This window comes from Periophthalmus magnuspinnatus, chromosome 11, assembly GCF_009829125.3.
Source record: "Periophthalmus magnuspinnatus isolate fPerMag1 chromosome 11, fPerMag1.2.pri, whole genome shotgun sequence".
Taxonomy (NCBI): domain Eukaryota; kingdom Metazoa; phylum Chordata; class Actinopteri; order Gobiiformes; family Gobiidae; genus Periophthalmus; species Periophthalmus magnuspinnatus.
The window spans coordinates 15,685,474-15,713,065 of record NC_047136.2 but is presented as its reverse complement, the minus strand read 5'-3'; the positions used below and the strand labels follow the sequence as shown (position 1 = coordinate 15,713,065).

At 36.9% G+C, this 27,592-nt stretch overlaps 2 protein-coding genes across 3 annotated transcripts in view; one reads left to right on the top strand and one right to left on the bottom strand.

Moving 5' to 3' along the window:
* Window positions 1-818: 818 nt before the first annotated feature.
* dazl (deleted in azoospermia-like) lies at window positions 819-11,365 on the bottom strand. 2 transcript variants are annotated; one of them, XM_055225188.1, is made up of 10 exons: window positions 11,257-11,365; window positions 8,534-8,656; window positions 8,123-8,214; window positions 8,005-8,056; window positions 7,868-7,934; window positions 7,672-7,802; window positions 4,577-4,654; window positions 4,453-4,503; window positions 2,674-2,736; window positions 819-1,907 (listed from the first exon to the last, which is right to left on the bottom strand). In XM_055225188.1, exons 1-9 carry the CDS (start codon window positions 11,257-11,259, stop codon window positions 2,692-2,694), a joined length of 642 nt encoding a protein of 213 aa, XP_055081163.1. In that variant the 5' UTR covers window positions 11,260-11,365; the 3' UTR covers window positions 819-1,907; window positions 2,674-2,691. The 2 variants fall into 2 exon arrangements, with proteins under 2 accessions (XP_055081163.1, XP_055081164.1); XM_055225189.1 differs by lacking the exon at window positions 4,453-4,503.
* Window positions 11,366-12,577: 1,212 nt separating this feature from the next.
* The window catches only part of dnah3 (dynein axonemal heavy chain 3), a 58,474-nt gene continuing 43,459 nt past the window's right edge, over window positions 12,578-27,592 (top strand). Inside the window, exons 1-15 of the mRNA XM_055225491.1 lie at window positions 12,578-12,596; window positions 13,770-13,894; window positions 14,413-14,594; window positions 16,050-16,231; window positions 16,296-16,491; window positions 17,208-17,403; window positions 19,147-19,272; window positions 20,009-20,207; window positions 21,652-21,831; window positions 22,828-22,958; window positions 23,036-23,141; window positions 23,794-23,972; window positions 24,515-24,699; window positions 25,295-25,418; window positions 26,093-26,243. Coding sequence (XP_055081466.1) covers window positions 12,579-12,596; window positions 13,770-13,894; window positions 14,413-14,594; window positions 16,050-16,231; window positions 16,296-16,491; window positions 17,208-17,403; window positions 19,147-19,272; window positions 20,009-20,207; window positions 21,652-21,831; window positions 22,828-22,958; window positions 23,036-23,141; window positions 23,794-23,972; window positions 24,515-24,699; window positions 25,295-25,418; window positions 26,093-26,243 — 2,280 coding nt within the window. The 5' untranslated portion in view covers window position 12,578. The remainder of the gene's footprint in view (window positions 12,597-13,769; window positions 13,895-14,412; window positions 14,595-16,049; window positions 16,232-16,295; window positions 16,492-17,207; window positions 17,404-19,146; window positions 19,273-20,008; window positions 20,208-21,651; window positions 21,832-22,827; window positions 22,959-23,035; window positions 23,142-23,793; window positions 23,973-24,514; window positions 24,700-25,294; window positions 25,419-26,092; window positions 26,244-27,592) is intronic.

The following is a 27,592-nucleotide window of genomic DNA, read 5'->3' as shown; positions in this document are numbered from 1 at the left end:
AGGCAAACATGATGTGAACATTCACTTCAAGATTCCTATTCATATTTATTCCCCAGTGGTAATTTAAACTCACCAGTTCACCCAAGCAGTGAGGGGAGAAGTCCAGAGCACTCACAGAATCCAGTAGGACAAGAGGACATGACTCATGAAAGGTCGTTGATCTGGGGATCTGTCACTGTACTTTCTAAAAAGTAACATAAGTGATACAATTCCTACAAAAACAAACAAAAAACCCAATAATTAACAAACTGTATGCATAAGGCTGTAACTACGTCCAAATTCAAATTGGGCTCTTGCACTGTCACATTACTTTGAACAGACTAAAGAATGTTAACCACTTCAGAGATGGCAAATAGTGAGCATTAAGTTATAGACTAGAAAAAATAATAAACACAAGTGATGTCGTGTATTAAAACTGTTCCAGATAAAGTAAAATTCTGTTGACTTGACAGTGTGTCCATCAAGGTTATCAAGCCTGTTTACATTTTAGGGTCTCCTCAGGAGAATTTATTTTTCATAAGAAGCTATCCAGACTTATTCATAATTCACCAAGGTCTGCATGACTGACTGGGCTGGTGGGCGGGGTTTCGAGGGTGGTCACCCGGACAGGACGAGACCTCTGGGGAGTGGCACCACTAGACTGTGACAAAAACAAAAAGATGATGGGCCTGTTGCCAGGGAAGACTGGCAATACCACTGCAACCAAGAGGTGGAGAGACATGGCAGAAACTTGACATGGTAACTGCATGACAAAAGACAAGTGTAAAAGCACAAGTATTAGCAATATGCAAAGAAAAAAATATATACCAGAGATTAATATGATTATATACTCACAATTTATTTTCAAGTATTATGACTGAAACCCCCCAAGAACACTGTAAATAAACCAGAACAAAACAGTGCAGTCCCAAGGCTCTCTGAACAAAACAAATGCAGAAACAAACGCAAGTCTGCAGCAGTCAACAATGAAGGCTGTAACAATACCTCACAAAACAAACCTCCCACCAAAATACAGTGTTGATTTAAAACTCCAGTGTCTAAAGACATTTCAAAAATGAAATCAATGAAGATAAGGTATATAAACGATAATATACATTAAAACGTCACTTCCAGTAAATATAAAAGCTCTGTGCAGTGTTGCTTTTCCCAAAGAAACTCACCAAAACTGTGTGAATGACCCCCCTCAAACTGATGTAGTACAGTTACACTCATGTGTCCCAATTTTTTATAATTAAGTTAAAATTGTTGTGGTCTTACATGTCCCAGTTGACTGATATTGAAAGATTTGACGGCGGGATTTTGCTTAGAATACCAGAAACTACCACAGAAAAATTCTCTGGATGTTTAACTGAAGATCTGAGCAGAAGAATAGATAACATTTGAATTAAAATGTGTAATGCAACACTTGTAGGGACCAATACTGGTATCACTTAACCTACATTAACAAAATCTGACTACATGTAAAACATTAGTGGCAGAATTTAATGTAATGACCACTGTGCCCTTATGGTGTAATGGTGACATGTTATAACATTTTGTCATCTGGGGCAATGAACTGAAATGAACATGTACTATTTGCATCAGAGCAGAATTAAGCAGATTACATTGTTACTCTAGATGTAAACAGAGAGCCATAGAAGACAGTAAAAGAGCCACAACCAAATAACATTTAAAACTCAAAAATAAATTATTAAAATAAACTTATACATCTGAAAAGGGTGTAGGGTTAAAAGTTCTCTTAGGGATAATTAGATCAGGTGAGCCGGCTGTCTCTATGATCCAAGTGGGTTAAAAGCAGAGTGGCTGTGGCGAGGAGAGTTGGACCAGGTAGGAAATAAACACTGAGCATTTGGTTGCTTCCATCTTTCTAGAGCATCAGTGTCACGTCTCCTCTTTATCTCTGTAGCCTTAAAGTGAAAACAATAAAGGAACAAAATCAACAACCTTGGTGACTAACTTGTAATAATATGAGAGTGTGTTGTCACCATACTAGAATTTCAAGCTCGATTTCGATACTAAGTAATACACTTGACACTCAATACCGCTTCCGATAACACGATAATTAAAAAACATGCTTTATTTAGACAATAGAATGTGATTTTCAACATTAAACAGAAGTACTTTCTTTTATATTACCATGTGGCCTTATATCTGTGTAATCCCTCAGTCACCCAGGTAGATTTTATAGTGGTCCATGGGTGTATACTAGACTATGTGGTTTTATACTTGTTCTGATACAGCTCAAGATCATTCTAAAGCCATTTAGGAAAGGTACATCTGTGCTGTGAGTGACTATTTTAGTACTGATACCGGCTCAAATGAGTATCTAGTTTCGACACTAGTTTAATATCAATTAGTATCTGATTTACGATACTTTTGATAAACCCTACAAGAAATGTCCTGATCCAGGTGTGAGAGGTGGTCTGCACGGTTGGATCTGATCTGAACTTAAAACATGCTAATTCAACAAAAAAGTACACCAACTTGTTTACAGTGTCATTTTTGCATTATGTGTATGATCTTATATTGATCTATAAAAATGTAGTGTATTAAAACAACACAGATAGACACATGCCTATATATAAAGAATAGTACAAAATGGCTGACACTGAGGCACATTCTTGGGACATTCATAACAAATACTCAGGCGTACTAGGCAGTGAAATGGCTTACCTGAGGAGTGTCAGTAGTTTAAAGAACATTCAGCATGGTCTGAACTCCACAGTCCATAAAGCTCTGCAAAACAAACACATGTCATCATTCTCTACAGCACTTGAATGAAATCCACCTACTAAGGTTAATATGACTACTTCCAATTTACAGCAATGTTACGGTTATACAACCCTGGGGTTGAAGTGGGGTGTAAAACAAGTCAATTTCATTCAGTAAATTAGACCCAAGCCTAAGCAAAGGCCTAGCTCAGGGGTGTTCATTACATCAATTGCGATCTACCAGTCGATCGTGAAGGCATTTTGGGGTAGATCACGTCCCGTCATCCATCCAGTCACATGACTAATATACAGGACAACAGTCAGATTACACCTGACTCTAGGTCACATCATGGGCGCTGCACACGCATAAACAAGCGCGAGTTAGTCTAACCCTATAGCGTCGGATCCTATCGTCGCCGATAGAGCACAGTTGCGGACTTTCCAGCAGCGTAACTCCACGCCCAGTCGTGCTCTCATGTAAATTCAAACGGCGTCTCAAAGCGGAGACATGGGGCTATCTAAATATTTTACCGTCATTACGGTAATCTGCCTCTGTTGTCCCTCGAAGGTGACGAATGAGAGTGCGGGTGCTGTGGGGATTTATTCGATGCGTAAAAGAAAAAATACAGATGGATGTGTAAAATAGAAGTAGTTGTGTGAAAAAATGCAGTCAATTCTGATACTTCGTTTAACATGATTTTTATGGCTATAAAAAAAAAGACAAAACGTAATTATGAGCTTTGTTATCGCTTTCAAACGAAAAATGCAATTTTACTCCTGGCCGGCTGTCAGAAGCTACTGCCCGAACTATTCATCCCTCACTGATTCTATTCAGTGCAAGTCATCAGAGCAGTAATCATCATTCAAGTAATTATGAACATGTAAGAAGTTCAATTGTGTTGTGCAGTATTATCTCATGACGTTGTGCAAGGTACATCAAAATGCACTGTACATGTAAGAATTCATAATACATTTACAAATGTATGTTTAACATTTTTGTATTAGGTGGTAGATCTTTCAGACACGATCATTTTAAAAGTAGCTCATACTGAAAAAGTCTGAGCACCCTGGCCTAGCTTCTCTAAGTTTACTCCTCAAGCACATTTAACCTAGTACTGTTCACATATAAAATATAATGACACTTTTAATAATAGTTTCAGATTTGGCTGTAGGTCTGCAGAATCCTAAACATACAGAGCATTTCTATCCAAACAACTCCCCCTAGTGGATGTCTGGTGGAAACAACAGAAATTGAGTGAAAAACACCATGAATCATTTAACTGTTCTGTTGGGAGAGATAAATCAAAAGCACTATGGGTCTAACAATATATCATATATATCAATATATCAATATATGCATATACACCTCTGTGGTATATCAACATAAAGCATTAGTATTTTAATAAATTGTTGTTGACTATTTTAAAAAAAATACAAACTTTGTCAGAGTCTTTCTCAGATATGCAAGATACATGAAATGGAAGTGGTGCACTGGCTAAATCAGGATTTGTATATGGGCATGCATTTCCAGTTAAAGAATTTTCAATTAGCTAATATTGTTAAATATAGATTGTAGACATGTATATTGAGCATTATTGTAATAGTACAGCAGCATTTATACAAATACTAAATTATGTAATCTAGTATGTGTGCTATATCCCATGATTTCATCTGAAATGTTAATTCACACTCCTATCAGGGAAGCTGAATCATCACATATTATTGCTGTGAAAATAGTCACCTGGCTGACAGGTTGAGTCCTCTGGTCTGGGGTCCAGTGAGATGGAGAGTACTACATTTTGGGAGAGGCATGGTCAGAGTCACCAAAGACCTAATCTCTCGATTTGACAGTGTGTATGCTGTACCTGGTATGCATAAGGATTCTGTGTGTAGTTCACTGGCATCGGGGGCACCATCACTCCTCCAAAACTTGAGTAGTACGGCTGTGACAAAACAGACAGAACTTAATATAAACACCAAACCAAACTACCATACTTTTGTTATTGTCACACTGACAACTGTGCGAGGGCACCCCAGGCTTAGGTTAACACAGCCACACGGTAGCAGCGCTTCATCTCCTTCCGGAGCAAGTGAAGTTGTTCAGAAGCGACACCAAGGATGAAGAATTCAATGGATTTAGTGATTTGGAGTGAGATCGAGAGTAAACTTGTTTGTTTTTATTTGTTAGTATCTTACGTTAACATACCAGACACGTATTCAGTTCGTTGTCTATGCTTCATGTAGTTGAATAAATGTGTTATTTAACGGTTGATTATATATGTTACAGTTCACTTGTTTGACCAATAGATAGTGCTGGTGTGTTTGTAATACCTGTATGAAAATTTACTTGACTTGTTTTCTTTTATACATTTCATATTTCATTTCCCTTATTTATTTCCCCTTCATTTATAAGACCATAAAGGTGATACATTTTGATTTGGAACAATAGTCTAAATGTTTAGATTATCAGACGTCTAATTGAAGGTCACGACAAGCACTATTTAAGAAATAATTGAAAAGTAAAATACCGGTTTGTTTACTAGCCGCCCAAAGTGCTATGTATATTTTTCATGCGTCCATATGCAATTTTGTGTGTATATGTAATATGAGCCAGAGCTTATGTTATATTTTATGTGTTTGCTAGTTTTATGGTGTGAACTGTGATGAAGTAAGACCAAAGTAAACATCAGTGAAAAGAACTCTTGTGTCAGTGTTTGTGAACAACCCGGCATATGTTACGTTAGCGTAGCATATCTGATTAGCTATAAATATCTTACATTAACACATAGACAACCAACTGAATATGTGTCTGGTATATTACCGTAAATTTCAGATTATAAGCCGCTACTTTTTTTCCACGCTTTGAACCCTGCGGCCTATACAGCAGTGCGGCTTATTTATGGAATTTTTACTGGATAACGGCCCCTGGGGGGCGCTCTCTAGCTGTAAATGTAAAAGTGAGACAGACGTGGGGAAAGATTCTGAAGAATTCACTAGTTTTGATTTTGAACGATCATTTTGCACATCATGAAATGGATATGATGCAGTTTTTAAGATAAAGAAGGAAATAGTGCAGGGGTCGGCAACCTGTAACACGCAAAGAGCCATTTGGACCCACTTTCCACGTAAAATAAAACACTGGGAGCCGCAAATACTTTTTGACATCTAAAATGAAGATAACACTGTGTATAATAATAATGTAACGGAATAATGTAGGATTTATTTTCACGGACAAGCCTTCTACACGTGGCAGATAAATATGGCAAAAATAACTTAAGTGCATAAAAAAATACAACTCACCAAAGCGCTGCATCAGACGGAGCCCTGCGCTGATTATGTGATTATGTCTACTCTGCTCCGCAGTTTCTTTAAAAAAAAACCCCAAAGCTCTAAAGGCGTATCGCCTTTTTTCCTTTTCCCCTTTTAACAAAGGGGAAAAGTTGTCCTTTTCCCCTTTGTTAAAAGCTCTCCAAAAGACTTTTGTTTTGGCTCATTTTCACTCGGTTGTGGCTCTACTTTTGGGCGACGTGTCTGATGTGTTATACGTGATACGTCATCGCGGAGATAAGAGCAGATAATAAACTTATCACTACATCAAATAGATTTCTGTGGCGATTTCCAGCAGGATTTTCATGATACATCTACGGACGAGCTTATTAGTGCGTCATTAGGGACGGGCGAAAGTTGCTCCTGACCCCTGTGCGCACAGCGTCTGAAAATCAGGGCTCTTTACGCAGGACTGTGAGCTGTGTCAGTGTCAGTTCCCAAGCCACGCAGAGCCGCAGTATAAGGCTGAAAGAGGCGCATGCGGTTCCAGAGTCGCGGGTTGCCGACCCCTGAAATAGAGCCACTGCACGTAAGCTCGGCATCAATGAATCCAACTTGGTCAATGTAAAAAGACGACAAAAGTTTTCAGAGGAAATAAAAGCAGATTTTCCGTGTTGGTGCAGCTTTATTTTCTAAAGCTGCAGATGTGTTCATCCCGTGTTGATGTCGTGTTGGTGCCAATTTTCAGGCAGTTTTAAAAAAAGCGTGTCGGTGCACCGTCTTTCTGTGTAAATATCTCATGTTACAATATGAAAACCTGCGGCTTATATTCAGGTGCGGCTTATATATGTACAAAATTGATTTTCTTTTCAAATTTAGCTGGTGCGGCTTATATTGAGGTGCGCTCTGTAGTCCGAAATTTACGGTATGTGCTGTACTGCTATACGGCCTAATGTTCTCCATTTTATTGCTATTATTATAACTTGCCTTTAAAGACAAAATGTTTGTTCTTGGTCTCGGATTTTGTAAAAAATAAATTTCCCCAAAAATTGGGACTTATGGGACTATGTTTTTTTCTTCATGACTACATATTTTTGGGCTGGTGTGAGTTATATTCCAGAGTGACGTATAGTCCGGAAAATACGGTAATCACTCCTTGATAATGACATCACTCAGCTAAGAATTTATAAACTATGATTAAACCGACTATTCTGCTCATACTCTATATTTCCTAATTTTACATCAATGTCTATCTTGACTTACCTAAAGCAAGTTCTTAGTTTGTGAATTTTGTTCAATGACAATGACAATAAAACCTTTTCTGATACAGAAGATTATTAATACACCCTTCTTAAGATTGGATTATATCTTCTGCAGAGACACGGAGAGGGTACGTGGGCTGTTTATAGTCTGTGTGGCCCATGCGGCTGCAGACAGTAGAAGTCAAAACTAGCTACTAGGAACTACTCGTTTGCACAGACCATATGCATAGTTACAAATTTTCTCAAGAAAGCGACGCGGAAAATCAGGTCTGTGTGGAAGGGACGTGTTTTAAAAAATGGAAATTAGGCCACGCAGATGTGTTAAGCATAAATCAAGCTTAGCAATGAGTTGCATCATATAAAAGAATTGCATATCACAAATGATTTATGTTGAGCAATATGATATGGCGCTGTCCTTATCTATAATGTACCTGACTGTAAGGGCTGCCTCCACTGATGATGGGTGAGGGGCACACACCCATGGGTGGGCAGCATGTGCAGTAGAAGTACTGTGTGGGACTCATCCATGGAGCTGGACCAAACAAGCGGGGAGGCAGAGACCCTGGGGAGCGAGCAGAGCATTAAGTTTGTGCTGACGACTGCTGACCCATTTGACACAATACTTACTGGCACTTCTTTCTTTCATGATGGCAGGGCCCAGCTTCAGTTTGCGGCCTTTAAAACTGATTGGTTGCTATGTTGAGAAAGAAAACACTTTTAATGGTAAGGAATACAGAGTGAGAGTTTGAACCACATTCACTTACATCAATGATTGACTGAATGTTGACTTCTTCACTGAAGTACACAAAGCCGTACCTAAGCCACAAGACAATGAAGACTAAACTCACACAGTGCACCCTTCACAGCTCTATGAGCACTTACCCTTTGCAAATCCCTCCACGGTATGTGATTATTTTGACCTCTTTAACAGCCCCAAACTGCGCAAAAAAGTCACGCATCTCATTTTCATCTCCCTGTAGAAGACAAATGATTGAACGTCACTTATTCAATTTGACCATATTCAACTTTGTAAACTGCCCCTGTGGGACTAATCCATAATTCCTCTTCCCTAATTATGCCATCTGTTTATGGATGACCTATTTTTGGAATTATACAGTATAGAAATAAACTTTCCTGATGGAATTGGTAGACCCAATTTTTTAAAACTACGGGTAGAGGTAGTTTTTGATAAAAATCCACATCACATATCATTAAAACAAAGGTGAGAATAAAAAGTTCACAAGGAATTTCCTTGAGAAATGAGAAGTCAGTTAAGAAAAAACAATACCTTACCTTTATATCAATTCCACCGACAAACAGGGCATTGGGAGTGAGTTTGCCTTCAGGCAGAATGTATCCATTTGACAACCTAAGGGAGGGGGAAGTCTGGGTGCTGCTTCTGGGCTTGTTGATATCCTTAGAGAGGGAATTGGAAGACAGAATTAGACAATTCTGTATGTATCATCTGTCTCTAGAATTTAAAATGCACACATATTTGGTACAACAAGAGTTATATTCAGGTTTCAACTAACAATTATTTTTGCTTTTTACCATTTGTTAATTAGCCTATTAGTGAGTGAGCAAGCTTGTGTCTTATAATAGAAACACTCAAATGTGAATTCTTGTTAGAGTCTGTAACATTAACGTCAAGTCATGTCTATCCTGTAGTCTGTATGGTCTAGCCCCAGATTAGCCAATAGCAAATAGCTTAATTAGGGCCCTAGAACATGTGCAAGGAGGGAAAGCGAAATTAAAGGTCGATTCTAATTTGCCAAGAACCTGTTACAAAATGGCTCAGTGGTGTCAGTGGTGCCCCCTGGAAAATGAAAATGCATCTTGAGATAGGAGGGGGCAGAAGCTATTTTTTCATGAAGGACAAATGAAGCAGGTACACAGAGCATCTCAAGATCTCATCAAAAAATGTATATTATGACCCTAAACCACACAGGACGTCAGCCATATTATCGGTAATTCAAACTTAAAGTCCAAAATCTAGCCCTCATACTTCAACAGAGTTATCCTAGGGTTTAGATTTGATGGACTTCACACTGAGGCAGCAGCATCAGAACATATCTGGGATCAAAAGATTTTAAAAGAATTTGCGCAAGTCTTAGGGTGTGGGTGTTACAAGCTCTTAACGAAGCAGCCACTTTGAAAGCATTAGAATCCCTGTAACTTTCACAAACATAGTTGGATTCAGATGAACCCAGTGTAGCGTTTCTGTATTTTGATGATCTGGACATACTGATAAATTGAATTAAACTTGTATCTTTTAAAATGGGTCAAAAACACCAATGAAGATCTTGTTTTATCTACAGCCATATCTGCATAACAAAGCCTTAAATTTATGAAAAAAGTCAATTGGAGGTTAAATTTTGTATTTTATTTTACGTAATCCAATGAAATCTGGAAGGCACATTCTTTATGTGACCCTGAGCAAAAAAGTCCATGTCCAAGTCCTATCTCCAATGTGAAGGTGGCCTTTTTGACTCAAAATATGCAGATGTCAAAAAGTCAGCCCTTATCCTTTAAGAAACTTAACTTAGGGTATTTATCTGACAGATGCCAAACTGAGACCGCATCAAGAGATATCTGGCATCAAAAGTTGTTAAAAGAATAGACATATGTTTCAGATAGGGATGCCCAAAAATATCAGTGCTCGATTATTATTGGCCAATAATTGCAATTATGACATCACACAGATCATTTTATTATTAAATTACATGATTCATATTACTTCATATTTGTAAATGTCACATTTTTAAGGCTTTATATGGTTTGCTTTAATCACATTTAGGCCTATAAACTAAAACAAATATAAAATTAAGTTTTACATTTCAAAAATCTGGTTAATTTAAAATGTATTATCGGTTTTACTTTATCAGTGACACACATCTTCAAATTATGAGTTATCAGTATTCAGTATCAGTATAATTGAATTTTAAGTTCAAATGAATTTGTAGGTAAGAAAATCAATTTTATTTTCCCCACTTTCTTGCACTGGAAATTGCATTAGAAATTTAATTTAAAATTAAAATAATTAATTAATTTAATTTAAAATTAATGTGCTCTTCATTTGTTTGTCCCTCACAAAGAATAGAAACACTGGGCCAGTAAAACAGTAAAAAAGCGACATGTAGTTTTTAGAGTTTAAGCCTTTTCTATTTACAGTCTAAAATAAAAAATATAATTTTAGCCAAAAGGAGAATATGGTTTACTGCACTACTTAATTGAAATAATTATACATCTTTTTTGTTTTGACAATTTTTTGTAGTTTTTTCTGTAGAAAATTTTTAGTGGAGAATTTTTTATTTATTTATTTATTTTATTTTTTTCAGAGAGAAATTACTTAAACCTAGTATTGGTTGAAAATTACATCCGTATCATTAGGCTCAGGGTTAAGTCCTAACCAGCTCTGGACTAAGGATCATTTGAAAAGTATAAAAATCCAATGGAAGTATAATCCTCTATGATGTTTTGCAAACATCATAGTCATTTATACAGATCTAAAGTAGCATTTGTGTATTTTGAGGACCTGGCCATAATGATATGTGAATTAAATGTATACCTGTATACCTAAAAATGGCTCTCCACCCTTCTCTACAAAATTAAAATTGAACAGAAACATTTACCTCCAATGTGACAGCGTTTTTTTTACTCAAACGTCAGGGTTGATAGAACTGATATGGTGTTTTAATGTTTGAAAGTAGTCAAACCTTCCTGGAAAATATCTAACCTTCCGCCACAAAAGACAATAAAAAATGTTCTTTGGGTTTTCGCTACTTTGTTCAATGCATTTTTCCACACAAATTAGCTAATGCGCTTTCTGCAGTTCGCAGCATGTTACTGTTAGCACTAGCTTAGCACGTGGCTTACTTGAGCACAAACTACCTCCTTCGTTGGTAATTGCCATATTGCATGTTGTTAAAGTGTTGTAATTTTCTTACAAGCGAACATTTACACGTACAACATCATTAGCATTGTGTACGAGTAAATGCAAATGTAAAAGTACTTACCATGACTAAAATTATAAAAAGAACATGAACTAGAACAGAACAGGGCGCAGATTGCCGCGTTTGGCGCGAGAGAGCCAACAACGTCTACGTCACACACAAGACCACACCCAGAGCGCGTGCACGACCAACAGAACAGGAACAAAACCGACTTAAACTTTTTAAAATATTATAAAACTAAAATGTTCTTGTGAATTTATTTATTTATTTATGTTATTTATTTATTTACTTTAAATTTAAAGCGCCAGCAGACAGTGGCGTGGACTTCTGATTTACTTTGCGCTCGTTTACAGGTAAACTGCACCGTATGTCACAGCCAGCAGATGGCGCCAGAGGAGCACATTGGACTGTCTTGGATAACTAAGGTGTTCTCACGTTGAAGTACTGTCAAATAATAATTGTAGTTAGAAATATTGCTGCCAAAATGCACCCATGAAAAATACTGTGAGTATGTTTACTAGTTGCTTTTTAGCGCAGTTTTAGAAGTATATTATATTAGTCTTCTTTAATGCAAAACCTGATAAATTTAACTATAAAACTGAATTTTTAAACCATAGTTCGCGTCTTCTGTTAACTCTGACCAATCAGAGCAGGCGATGACGTGCTGTTACATGTTTAAAGAAAATCGTGAGACAAAAGTGCATTTGGATAATTTGGACTTGAAGAGTGCTCAGTAACTTCTGTTATTTTACATGCTAGAATTCAACTCAGTTAGCCTACAAGTACTGGTTTTAACTCTGCTCAAACCCACCAAAAAGCTCTGGCTACTACTACTACTACTACTACTATTACTACTACTACTATTACTACTACTACTACTACTACTACTACTACTACTACTACTACTACTACTACTACAAGTAAGGCACTTTTTACCTTATGAGCATGCACATTCACCAAAAACGTATATATTTTGCATAATATTAACTAACGCCAAACAAAAGGTCCATAAATCTACAAACTGTGTCAGGATACCGCCCACTGTGTTGCCATAGTGACGGCCCATAGTCCAACAGTTTCAATTTACAACAGGAGCAGGAGCTGGACTTAACGCTAATGCTCTTTATGTGCTATTATGTGAACTTTAACTTTATTTGTTCTTAAGGTAAGCATCAAAACTCTTCCAGGGCAGAACACGTTTTAATTTCTATGTAAAACATTACGCACTAATTTAGCTGCATCAGCACATTGTGAGCTAACATTAACTGTCAGAAGCAAAAGCAACTTGATTTTTTAGGAACTTATTTTCGTCTGATTGTCTATTTTTATCAGTTTTTATGTTTTCAGTTTTTCAGTGATATTTGGAGACAAATGATCTGTGGAAGATGGAGCGGCTGACACAGGTGAGCTTCTTATAACGGTGAAGTTTATTTCACGTTGGACGTTGAATATTCGCCTCCGTAACAACAGCGGGAGCTTCCACTGACTGTGCCCCGCTCACTCTCACACGGCGCAGGGAACCGTATTCTGAAGTGCCACTAGGTACGCAGGTTAGGGACCGTCAATAAATGACTGTTGTAGGGAATGGGGTTTGATGAAAAAACAGCCCCTTGAAATGATCAAACAGTTATGAAAAAAAGATTTTTAATTTAGGTTTAATGCATTTTTATGATTAATTAATTAATTTGGAAGGAATACTTTCAGTACTTCATCAATCCCACATCAGTCCCACAAAATCAGCAATTCAATTACAGGTCTGTGTTTTTTGGAACTACTTTTTTTTGTAAAAACTTTGTTTAGCCTTTTCCAGACACTTAAGGTATTATTTGTCTTTGTAGTTCTAGTAACTTATGATAATATTCTTTCTTACTTTTTCTAATTATATTAAGCTGTTTATGTATGTATGTATGTATGTATTTTTTTATTTATAATATTTATCTTATGCTTACCTTCATGCTACAAATTGTATATCAATGATTCAGATGTTATTTGGCTTGGCTTATTGATGACTGGGCATAAACTATTTCTATACACTGAATTTAAAAACTCCAAGAGGATTTACTAAATCAACATTAAAATCTCCACAAATTATTTTTATTTTACCTGCTCCCGTCTTGGTCAACATTTCTGCTTCCCATTATTGCAGAAGGTCAATCTTTTGTTTTACTGACACCAGCTGCACCACAATGGATGGTTTCTTTTTACGTCCTTATGTTAAGGATTTTAAAATATCTATTCAGTATATTGCCCCCCTAAAGTCGTAGTTATTAATATATAGCAATTGCTTTGCTAACAAGTGGGTAATTGGGCTAGGATTAGAAGGCTAGATACTCTGAAATTTTACTAGAAAAGTACTCTGAAAAGTAAAATTTCTTAAAAAAATTACATCTCATTTTATATTGTGAGCTTAACTAAATAAGCAAAAATAAATAAGCACACATGTTTCACTAAAATATCATTTATGTTGACTTAATGGAGTCATAAAATGTTACTTTCCCCTCTTAAGTTTGGTGTTTGGTGTGAAAATACAATGATCATCCTCAGTGTTGAACAGATATGTCTTATGTGACCTCTAGATGAAAGATGAGTCAACCTACAACTTGAGTGAGAACAGAGGATTTCCTGTCCTTCCTCCTCTGCCCAGGACCTGCGATGAAGACCCCTCTGATCTATATCAGGTAATGTTATCTCAGAGGAGACTGTGGAGGTCCCCCACAGGAGAGTTGATTTGAACTGTTAAACAAGTCCCTCTCAAATAAGACTGAAATGTAATAACATTACAGTCACAAGCAAGCGAGCATTAGCCAACAGTTTTAGTTTCAGCTAGTCACTCTTGCCTTTTTAGTTGAAAATCAAACACCTAAACAGTACCATGAACACTAGTGATGATCACAGGTTCCCGAAAACGTTTTGTTTAAATCCATTTTGTAGTTTTTTCTTGACTTTTCAGACAATTAACTTATCAGGATGTGTTTGCTCATTTATGCATTGTGTCCCCATGGTAACTGTAGAACATTCTGCCATTGACATTCATGCAGTACACCTCCAGGATGATGCCACTGCAAAGTATCAATAGTAAGGACTAGTTTCACCATAGTCTCAGTATAAACACTGGTTAATCTATGTCTATTCCATGAATGCACTTTCTGACCACACAGGTATGAGTAGTTCAACATATTCTCTCGCTCTTATTTATATCATTGTACAGATATTCCAGAGGCACAACCATTACCCACCTATTCTCCAGTTCAACTCCTGGATCCTGCTAGTTCCTTACAAAGAGCTGAGGCACCATCGAACCCCGAGTCAGTGTATTGGGAACAATTACAGCCCCCGCGCCCAAGATCTCAACATCGCCAAACTCAAGCAGAAGAAATGCAGGCTGCGCCCAACAAGAACTAGTATCCTTCTATTTTTATTCATTCAGTGCTAGAAAGACAAACATAGTGACAAATACAGAACATATACATATACAGTACAAGAACGTACATGTTACAGTCACAGTATGATTTAAAGTTCAGACACGGTTTAAAGTAGTTTAAGGTTAGGGGTTAGGTTAAAGAGGAGTTATTATACAAAATCAACATGTGTAAATATAGATAGATAGATAGATAGATAGATAGATTATATATATATATATATATATATATATATATATATATATAAAAAAAATTTTTTTTATGTGTTTATGACTTTTCCCCCCCACTTTCCTTCCCTTCCTACCCTTTAATTTTTAACTCATCAAATTGTGCTGTTGGTAAAATGACAAATATGCAACAGTAATTGATGGGCAATGTATGACTTTAACAAGATCACAGATCCCACTTCACCTGTTGCGAGACGGACAGCTACACTGAGGGCCGGGTAAGAGTCAAAGCAAATATAAGATGAATGTGAAATAAGGAGATGATAGTTTCAGTAGCATGGTTTTATTCATTGGTATTTTGGAGCAAAGCCAATGTTATGTTTGTTATGTTTTATATTATTTATTTAAAGCCACAGTATGTAACCTTTTAGCCAAAATAGACTAAAATAAAAGCGTGTTTTTTCCAGTTGTTTTTATTGCTCTGAAAAACCTAGAAAAACATGCATCCTTAGTTACTGTGAGTGAGTCTTATTTGGCCTGGAGGCCTCCTACTTGTTTTCATGGAAATGTTTATTTTTCCTTTGGCTATAATATTGTCTCTATGAAGAATATTCCTAAGTATGGTTTTAACTTTCTATATTTATGAAATCATGCTGGTGACGTGCCACCTCCAGAAAGTTACATACCTTACTACTGTACCTTTAAGTCCAGAAAACAATTAAATAAGACATATTATGCTTTTTCTGCTTCAAATAAACCTGTACATATGTACATCATTATTATGATATTTTGTTCATTGTAAACCTCAGTATTAAACAAAAACAGAAATGGAGGATTACTCAAACATTTTTTAACTCTGGCATCTGAGGCTTAAGCGCACCGCGTGAATGCACGAGACGCACTGTTTAAATGACTGAAACGCATCGCTAAAACGTTAGACCAGCCTAAACGCGCATCCCACATAAACCTGACACCCCTGACGCCACGGTTTCAATGCAGCATAAGACAATATGGGGGATCCATTCTAACATAGCCAAAAAACTAATCAAAATGAATTTTTAAATAAATAAGACTTTCAAAAAGCCCCTTTCAGGACTAAATTTGTTGTATTGTCATTTATTGAGTTGCTTGAAATATAAATGCTGTGTTAACTGAATGTGATATTGAAGTGACTATATTCATTATGACAGCAGTCTGTTATTTTGATGAATCTGTAAAGTTGATACATTCACTTGTAGTTAAGTCAAAGTTGTAATTTAAAATGGGTCAGGATCCAGTAAGACCTCTGTTCTTCCATATTTTGCCAGGTTTCATGGTTCAGTGACACCTCTACCCCCTCTGTCGAAAAAAGCGCCCCGAAGTCGCTCCATAAGTCCCAAGGAACAGCGAGATATCATGATACATCAGGAAAAGAAAAACAATAACCTAGACCCCACGGATAAAGACTTAAAGGTACCAAACATAGTGAATGTCCAAGTTTTATACTGCAGTATCAGTATAAATTGCTTTATCTTAGAGGTATGAGTACTACATCAACACTGTCCCGTGCGCCATGCTGCCCCCGGAGCCCGCTCACCAGATGGACAACATTCTGAGCCTGCTTCCCCCTCTTAGTGTGGGGGAGAAACACAACCTCAAAGTGCAATTATTACGAGCCAGCCTGGAGGAGGAGGTCAAAAATAACTATATCTTTGCGCTCAAGAAATGTATAGGTATTTATTTGATAATTTATTTGATAATTTAAGCATTTCAGTGTGTATGTGATGTATGTGTATGTGGCTATGATTTATTCAATCACAAACACATCTTGTTTTATTTTTTTTACGTACAATGAAGTATGTTTCAGATGAGTTTATTTTAAGCTATATGATTTTTGTCTCTACTACATTTATTGTTTGTAAGTCATAAAAGAGAAAGTTAGATAAGAACCGTTATCATTTTTAGTAACAAATACAACACTAAGATGTAAGCAATAACTAATCAGGCTGATGCTAGATTGATGTATGGCACTCTAAATCGACTACTACACATCAATCTAGGGTGACTCTCTGAAAGCGATCAGGATCTATTGAGACCTTTGTTAAATCCAGTTGAGAAAAAAGCACAGGCATTTTTCTCTCCACAAATGCACAAAGCGCTTCCCTCTGCACAAAAACAAAGTAATCCATATTTTTACTGAAATAGGCTGAAGTACGTCTGAAGTACCTCTGTTGGCGTTACCATTTGGTTTGCTTTGCTTTGTTTGATTGCTTCACCATAATTCTGCGCTGAGATTGGTCTAAAAAACTGGTGCCCAGTGTATTCTGTGATTTTGCCAGCTCACAAATATAATTCATCTTGATATGTAAGGTTAAGCAATAACTGTATATTAAATACATATTTAGTAAAAGCTATTTTTATCATGAATGACGTTTGTGATGTTGTACAGTGGACTACATCCTCATGGAGCCCTCCGAGCACCAGAGGCTGTCTATCGGCTGCATCCCACAACCCTTCCCTCAGAGGGTGGTCCGAGCTCCGGTGCCCTGGGCCCGCAGCTACAGTCTGGCTAAAGAGTGGCACCAGCAGCACCTGTTCACCGTCAGCCAACTCATGTTCCAACTGCAAGACGTATGGATCAGCAGGTGAAAGGATTCATTCAAGCAACACAGTTACACTGACCTTATCTTTGAGCAGTCCTTCTTTAACTATGTAGTGTTTTTTATGAAGCTGCCTAGAGCTTTAGACTATGGGCTGTAAACACATACATTTCATCAGTTATATTTCTTCTACTATATTATAGGGGTGGGTGATATGGCAAAAAATAAATATCACCATGTTCTTGGACGCAGATGACAATTCATGTACACTTTGTTTTTTCTATTGCCTAGAAATGTGAAAAGTACCAAAAATCAGATACAAATCAATACTAAAACTAGTATCAAAGTTAGATACTCATTTGATCAGGTATTGTATCGAAAAAAAAGTCACATATACAGAAATTAATCTTTCATGAATGCTTTAGAATGATCTTGAAATGGATCAGAACAAGTATAAGACACATAGACTATATGTGCTCATGGACCACTATGAAACCTACCTGGAAGACATGTATTACACAGAAAGATATGGTGACGTGGTAATATAAATGGTAATATAAAATACAGTACTACGATTTAATATTTAAAATGATATTCTAATGACTAAATAACATTTTTTAAATTTCTTTATTATCATCGTGGTATTGGAATCAGTATTGAGTGTTGAGTCTATTTTTTAGTATCGGAATCAAGTTTAAAATTTGAAAAAATGATTGCCTTTTAGGTAAATAAAGTAATTTCTTCTTCTGAAAGTTTACACTTCACTGTGATTGGTTAAATCCAGCTGTCAGTCACTCCACTTGAAGAAGGAGGTCTGTGTTTGAGCAACAGCAACGTTAAACTGAGAAATAGTGAGAATCAGAATTTGACAACATGACCAAAATAGCAGATTGGCACAGGAATGAGATTACAATTTGATTTTTATCACCATATTAATTATTTTTAATCTTTTTAATCTTGTAAGAAGCCAACTGGAAAATAACCATCAATGTAAAATACTTTAGGTGAAGCTTTATTTTTGCTGGTCTTAAAAAGAAATCCTGTATATTGCAAATGCATTTTTCATATTCATTCACAAGTGAAGGGTTGCTCTAAGTGCTGTCTTCCTACTAGTTTAAATGAATAATTAACAACATTTGCTTTTGAATTGTTTATATTTTTTTACTAAAGTACTCTTTCCATCATTGTGACATTGTTGAAGTGTGCAATGTCAATCTCAACATGTACCGTGTAATATCAAAGGGGATAACCAAAGGATGAATGCTAAAATGACTAAATGGGTCCTCTCAAATTATCCATATTTTTATACAAGACACATTTACCTGGGGTGGTTTCTTGTGGACTGACTGAAATGAAGTCAGTGAAGGAGTCTTTCGGATCATTGCAGCCAAGCCGTCTGTAGCCATCTAAAAATAAAACAAAAACAAGTTATACTACAATTATGCTTGGCTTGTGATAGATATAGTCCTCAGTTCTATAATGCACTAGAGAACTATCTGAAATTCTTTATGATCTATATGAATAAGATTTGGACCAACCCTAATTAATATGCAGAGATTTTTTATTATATTGCTAGTTACTCATATAAAGACCTAGTCACTAATATTAATGGCCACGTTCAACATTTGGGTTTTATCCTTATGGATATACAATATTTTATCAAGGTAGGAGAAGGTGGACTGGCTCTTGACCCAATTTAGGAGTATGACTATATCACACTGTAGAATTCTAAATACACCAGTACACATACAAACAGTATAAATGATAACTGTTTTGCTGTGTTCCTAGCTTTTCCTCCTTGCGGTTTGTTCATCTTGAAGACCTGTTCTCTGCCAATCTCCCTCTGCTTCCTTCTGAATTTGAAGAGCTCATTCAGAAACAGTGCCAAAGAACACGCGAGGACCTGCTGAAGCGGTGAGTGCGTCATCCTGATCAGTTTGTCTGCTGCCTGTCACTGACTTTGTACTGAGGTAACCTAGTCTCCATGCAGACACGAGCTCCTGTTTCATCCTTGTCCACCTTGTCAGGGACATGTTCAGCCGGTACATTGTACCTGACTCCTGGTGTCCATTGCTGTCCAACCTGTTTGACCACACAGCCAGAGATTGGGATTATAATGCTTTGGCTGTACCTGTCTGATGTCCATGGATACAACATGGGTGCAACACATTTCACTTAAAGATACATTCTGAGATGAATAATTAGGGGACAGTCATTTAATAGTTGTATTAGAGAGGAGGTTTTACGCTTCTATTGGGTATTCATTTTTTACACATAACATTTTAAGAACGCCATGTTACCTTGTTATCCTGACTAAAACTGCATTCACACTTTTTCATTCACTCATTTGCTCCTGGTTTGAACCCTGTTCAGACCTGATACAGAGTTGGTTTGGTCCTGTTCTAGTCCTATCAGTAATACAGGGTTTAGTTCCAGTTTAGTCTTAATGTTGATATGGTGTCTGTGTGAATGCCCCCTGACTCAGCTAAGCTAAATTCATTTGACCTCACTGAGTCCGAGCTCAAAAGGAGTGGGTAAAACTAAGCAACCTACTTGATCCATTCAGTGTCAATCTTCTTCTCACCACAGTTAAATTGTGATGTGCCTATAAGAGAAAAAGTATTTGGTAATAGCATGTGCTGTGTTACAGGTGGCTGCCTCAATGTGTGTCCCTGTGTCGGGCCTTTGAGGAGCTGTGGTTGCCCTTGGTGATGTCTAAAGAGGAGCAGGCCTCTTCTCTCTTTTCTGTGGAGCTGTTTAACTGTGTGGCCACGCTCATGTCTCTGCAGCTCCGTAGCCTCGTCATCAGCTCACTGGAGGGTCTCCTCTACTTCTTCAACATACACAAGGTCCATCTCAGCAAACATGCCAGTTTTAGATTAGCAATAAAAGGAATCAATGTCATGACCTATGGGACTTTAAACATGAATAATTATAATAATATTGAAATCCCTGTGTATCAATACAGTGAGGGCTTCTGATAGAGCTCATTTATTAATCAGTCTACGAAAAAAGCAGTGCTACTCACAGCCGTTCATGAATAGACTATTTTTGGTCATCAAACGCCTATCATGCTTGAAACCACATCAAGAAGGAACAGACTCCTTTATTTCACTTAATCTAATCTTATGTCTAGTATATAGACCAAATCCCTGCAGTGTTCTCTGTGTTTCCCTTGTTGATAAAAACACAATAGGAATCTCTCATAGTGTATAACTAAGAAACAATATATGACACAGAAACGCTTAAGTCCCTTGTTTTACTGTACGTGGTATATTGTCACACTGTGGTATTTTTGTTCACAGTTATCGTCCTTTGGAACTTTCATCGTGTCCCATATATCCCTATACTGAGTAATGCTTTTCAAATGAACAGTCACATGTTAAACACATGAGATGCAGTGTTGTGTATAATAGAAAATGTTGAATTATATAGCTCTGGCAACCAAATCTCAGTTATTCACAAACACAAATGGCAGTACATTTGGTTATCTGTTGTAAATAAACTTATGTTATTTTAATAATAATAATAATAATGGTTTACACTTGTAATGCGCTTTTTCAAAGCCTCTCAAAGCGCTACACTATAGTCATTATTCATTCATTTCCTCACTTGGTGATGGTAAGCTACTATTGTAGCCACAGCTGCCCTGGGGCAGACTGACGGAAGCAAGGCTGCCAATCTGCGCCATCGGCCCCTCCGACCACCACCTAACATTCACGCACACACCACTTTCATACTAGGCAATTAGGCATTTTAGGTTTAGCATTCTCAGGAATATTTTATTGACATTCTTAGCATATAGTCCTCATCATTTGCTTCTATTTTGTAATTGATACTTTGCAGTAACATCATGCTGGAGGGCAGCTCTGCATGTATGTCTATGGAGAAATGCTCATCAGTTACACTGGGGGGCACCATGCACGCATAACCAAACACATCTTGATAAGTTTTTAGATTGTCTGAAAAAAAAAAAACTCCAGAAAAAATACAAAATTGACTACAACTAAAACTACTTTTTCAGGAGGCTGTGATCAATACGAGCATTCATAGCCATGTTTAGGTCTTTGTTTTTGAAGAAAAAAGGCGAGAGTGAAAAACTGAAAAAATGCATTATAATTACTGTGTGAAAATAAAGCCCAGTCTAACTTGAGTTACAGAACTTCAGACAGAGTGCCTCCAGTTAGCTTCACTCCAGGGAATGTTGATGACATCAGCTGCAAAATATCAATACTTTAGTAAAAAGAATTGTTCCCAAATGCCAGTAGAATGGTAACTGTGTGAATGCTTCAGGAGGGCAATGACTTTGGCACGTCCTTCAGTGAGCTGCAGTACACTCAGGCTCAAGTGCTGGTGCTTAAGCTCAGGGTGCACCAGGCTCACATCAGCTTTGAGCCCAGCTTTGAGCAGTGCTGGCTCTACATCTACAGGGCCTTCATGGAGATCATTAAGAGCGCTAAGGACATACCAAGGGTAAGAAACATGGACTGGACATGGACCGCTTGGGGCTACAACCATTAACCCACTAATTGTGACTAGTTTACTATCAAAAAGAATTGTGGTTATACTGATAATCAATAATTGTTAGAGGAACTGTATGTAGCCTGTGCTCTTACAATTTAAAAAAAGGTACTAAAATCACAACTGAACCTGGTTTGCCCGTGCCTTAACCTGCATTTAGAGGACACCTACATGTTATTCTCATTCTTAGTATATGGACTGCATATACTGGTGGGATAGTAACTGTCGTAAATATTTATCATAGTTTCACATCAGTAAAGTAATAGCATGTGGAAAAAACTTTGACAAGTAAAAGCATAAAAGTGCAAGAAGTAGTGGATTGTTCTACAATGGAATCTCTCTACTTATGTCATCAACACCAAAATGTTTATCCAATATGCAAAGACAATTTATACACATGGAACACACTTTTCCAACAGTCTAAACCTAAAAAAATAAGGGTTGTTATTTATTATTATTATAATATTATTATAATTTAGACAAGTTTTGGCTCTTGTTAACATTATGGTTGCTAAATAACAGGTTTGGAATTACCTCTAAGTATGTCATATCTGCTGCCCGTGTACAAACAGGAAGTAAAATGATGAACTTCACCAAAATATAAAAACTAGAAAATAGGCAAGATTTTTTTTTGTAAAATCTAATTATTTTATTTTAATGACAAAGTACTAATCTAATCTGGAGGGGGTCTTTGTTTGCACTGTAAAGCACTTTGTAACTGTTGTTTTGTGCTATATAAGTGCTATACAAATAAAGTTTATTTATTATTTATACTCTTATTTGGGGGATTATACTAGATGTATGTGTGTCTTTTGCAGTTTAATTTTTCATTATTTTTATTTATTAACAATAACTCGATATTGTCTTTCGGCATATATTTCCAAAACAACAATTGCAATATAATAATCGTTATAACCCCAGTCTCTGCTATTCTCCTTGTTTCTGCAGGTGGAATGTCTCCTTTTTCCATACCTGGAGGAGTTACACCTCGGCACTGTCCACCAAGATGAGATGTTGGTCACAGACATCATCCACAAAGCCCGAAAGGTTTTTGACAAGAACACAGTGGGACCTCTCAAGTAACTGCTCTCACATCTACAAGTTATCCTCATAACATAGTACTGTACTTTGAGAACTTTTGCTGTTTGATTTACAGGTACTTGAATGTATATACAAAGTACGGAAATTTACTGGACGGCACTGCAAAGCAGGAGGTTGCCGAATTCCTGAAAGAGAAGCACTCATTGCAGGGATTTTCTAAGGTATACAACATTTTATATATAACTTTATATGGGTCAAAATCACCCACCCAACTCAGTGCAATTTGTTACAATAAAAGTATTGTATATTGTTAGTTAGTAAGGAAATTAAGCAACAAAAGCATATCATTAATTAAAAACAATTAGGGGAGCTGTACCAGATTTTTATTGTCTTAAAAAACTTGAAAACCAGAACTAGTTTTGTAGTTTTCCAAAGTTATTCCTCGTTTATCTTATGCTTTCTGAGTAATGCATTATAATTTATAAGAGCATAGTTTTGCAGTCACAGAAAACAGCAACTAGCATGCTAACATGCACATCTTGAATAAGAGACAATAAAACACTTCATAATTACATTCAGACAGCATGCTGCAGACTTATTTTGATCTCAAGAACTGCTTATACAATATCTATACTGAAGCAAGACGATTATTTTCTTGCATGTATACATGGGAATAAACTGAGTGAAGGGCCTTAAAGTATATCACTAACAGAGGTAAAACATAGATGAATGGGTGGCACTTTGGGTTGCCGACAAACAAGATGGTTGTCAAGACAATTCATATATACATTACATTACATACATTTATTTTGCTGATCACTATCTATAGCAATTATTGGTTATCAGTTCATGTTTTCCTGTCTTCTCTTCCAGAAAATCGAAAATATCAGACTAATATGGAGAGAGATTGCCTTGATGCGTGTTACCGTGCCTCTGTCCATGTTTTGTTTATATGCTAGCACTTTAAATGAAGACTTATGTCACCGCACTAACCAGCTCAAACACCTGATAGTCACGTTTGAAGAGGACGAAAATCGAGACCTCAACAATAAGTGAGAAACTGCACTATTTTTAAACATGTGGGTGTGTGTGTGTGTGAGTGGGGTTGTGTGTGTGTGGGGTGGGGGGGGTGGGGGTGGGTGTGTGTGTGTGTGTGTGTGTATATATATATATATACACACACACACACACATACATATATATTTATATGCGTGTGTGTTCTTTTCTCAAACTGAAAACACGCTGTTCCTTTTTGTGATGTCATTTAGTGGGAATACAGGAAATCCTCCATACAAAAGCCATAAATATAAAAATTAAACCAAAAACTTGAGGTTATTCTAGTGTATTGCAGAGTAATTCTGTATATATAAAATTGTTATTAACCTTAAAACAACCACTAAATGACACCACAAGGTGAAAAGGAGCATTTTGAGCTTTGGGGCCTAATAATCCAGGATTACTCAAGCATATGTGAATGAAACAAAACACAACTCCAGATATTTTTTTGAGGTAACAACATTATAACATGGCTTAAAGCTCTCATGAGCCAGTTTTACATAATATACGACCTATTTACTTTAACTATTTGTTGTAGAATCTGTCAGAAGTATCAGGACATAAGTGACACCATTAGAAGCATTCCCAAATCCACAGAGGAGCTGATGAACCTAAACCAGTTTATAAAGCATACCAGTGATGTGACAGTGCACAGGCTGATAGAGGAAATTGATGAAGCCGTGTTCCGCCTGAACTTCTTACTGGACTACGCCACTTTGTCATGTAAGCACCGCAATGGTCTAATCTAAAGGCCATAAATAAGCTATTGGTACAGTCTATTGCTTTACAATTTCATGCATTATTCATTTTCTCCACACTCGCACACACACCAGATTCACACTGGGAAAGCTGGTTGAAGTGCCTTGCCTAAAGACACAACAGCGGCATACGCTAGATTATACACACTGCTGCCTCACTGAGTAAGTGACGGCTGAAGCAAAATGCAGCAATTGAAAAGTTCCAACGAGTTGTATCCATTACTTTAATATTCACAAATTATAATCCTTTTAGAGTTCTTGATTCAAAACAAAAGACACATAGGCTTTGAATTCTACTTGGGTTGAAAAAACTGATAATGCTTTGACAATTATGTTATTATCAATTGCTGTAGGATTTTACCATAATTTGTCTTTGAAAAGCCTTTACAACAACTTTACTGAAAAGTCAGTTCAAAGTCTGGACACTTTTTGCTTTCCCTGTAAAATAACTATATAATATATATAATATATAATTATAATATATAATATTATATAATAATTTGATTCTCAGCCCTTGATATCTTATTCTTGTTTATAATGATGTGTTTGTACTTGTTCAGCTGAAGACATCCGGTTAAACTCCAGTGTGTTCCAGTGGCCTACAGAGATACAGACTGAGCTGGAGCTGAGTAAGAACCACTTGTCTGACATGAAAGACCAAGCAGAGGACAACCTCCACACAAGGTTCATGCACACAGCACACAAATACTAACAAGCCTGTGAATGTTATACTGTATACAATATTATGTGGTAAACATAGCCTTGAGTCCAAGATTAAGAATTATAGTGAGTCTGACCCCAAGCCCCAACTACCTTATAATAATTCTTTGGCTGTGATTCATGATGTTTTGTCCACTTGTCCACGTGATTTTAATGTCAGCAGGACTATCCTAGTTAAGAAAAGCTCAATCAAGTACTAAGTACTAAGTGGCAACACATTGTACTGGTCGGAACACAGCTAGATGTTTCTAAGTGCACCTGGATGCAGGAGCGGAGTTTGAAGTGTGGACACTTGTTAGACCAATCACACTGTTCCTTATACCCCCAGGCCCCTTGTCTCCTCTTAAGTCCTCCAGGTATTGCCCAAATTAGCAGCTTTGTTCTATTAGGTGTTTAGTCCCACTTTAGTCCCACTCTTACAATGTCTTCGTCATTGTCATGATATTTGAAAGTTCAATTATTAAAAATAATTTTGTAATGTTAGTGGAGCATGTTTATCACACATTATAAAACCAGTTAGATGTTCACAATTATCAGGTGACAGGGCCCCTGGGACAGGACTGATTAGCAATAAGAAATTAGCAATTTAGCAATGAGTGGCTGCCACTTTAATTAGACTAATTGACATGTCATTTCAGGTTATTTGAATATGAGCAGACTCTACAAAAGATTAACACAGACATCCAGGCCTTCAAGAAGAAGGAGATCATCCCAGAGGAGATGAAGGCCAATGTTGTCAGCCTCACTCAGATCAATGCCAGTCTGGAAGCTGCTGTCACTGAGCTGGAGGTAAATGCTTAACATGAGCTCCCACTCACACATGCAGTCTCACAATTTATCTGCATTTTGTCTGAACATGGTCATGTATGAACAAAGCCAGACGATTCCCAGTACAATCACTTGGTTTCCAGGTTACTGCAATGTGCTATGTTAGAGACATACAAATCATAGAAGCCACATAAAATGAGCGGATGTTGTCTTAAGATGACAGGTTGGGTATTTTACTCCTTTGGGTATTAATTACTAACTCATAACATATTTACATTACCTTGTTGCCTTTTATTGTTTTGAAAATGCTATATTCACTGAAAACAGGATATTAACATGTTTCATAAGTGTCACGTTTTTGAGTCTTCCCTTCGTTTTCTCTCCGCATTAAGTCACTCTCCTTTCAGAGTGCTTTCAGAACACAATCAGCATGCACTCCGTCAATAAAACTACTGCACATTACATCAGGTTGGTCAAGTTACTGTGTGCAGTGTTGTATCATGTTTTGGTATATTTATGGAGAATTGTGATGTGGGAGCATAGGTGAGCATTGCAGAGAATCTTACAGCTAACCCTAAAGAGGGTTCAAATAGGGCGAGATTGCAAGTAGTAACACGCATGGATGACATCTAAAACCTTTTCATGCATGTTTTTGATAAGGAAACAATGTTATAATATGGAAGAAAGCAAAAAAAAAGTCTTTGCATAATACTCACAGTATTACGTTTTTTCATAGTATCCACCCCCCAAACAAAACATAAGTAGCAGAAAAACTATTGTTACCACTGATTTCAGTCTATGTCATTCAAAAATTTCTTGATTAAATCCGGTTTAAATCTGGGCTAACTGTTAAGGGACACTACTGCTGCTGCTATATTTAATATGATGAAGCGTCTAACCCTTAAAACTGCATTTTTAACATAAAAAATCCAAACCAGCACTATTGTATACAAAGATATCCATAGTGGCCATTATACTACTACAAAATCTGAAATCTGTGGAAAGGTTAGTGATATATGTCTTTGAGTGGAACTCTAGACACATTTGGGTGGACCTCTAAACACATTGACACTTCTGATCAAAATTTTAAGACCAGCTGAAAAATTGCAAGAATTCACATTTTGCACTGTTGGATTTTAAGAAGGTTTTAAGTAGTGCTTCAAAATGCAAAAAGAAGAAATGGGAGTGAGACAAAAAAATTTGAGTAAGCAGTTTATTGCAAACAACCATTACACTGAAATAGGCTGTTCATCAACTGATTAAAAGTTTAAGACCACAGCCTTTAAAAGCCCAAATCTTCCCAAAAATGTGGATTGTTGAGGAGTGTAATAGTAGAATGCTCAAGTGTCTTGTCCCAACAAGGCGGCCGT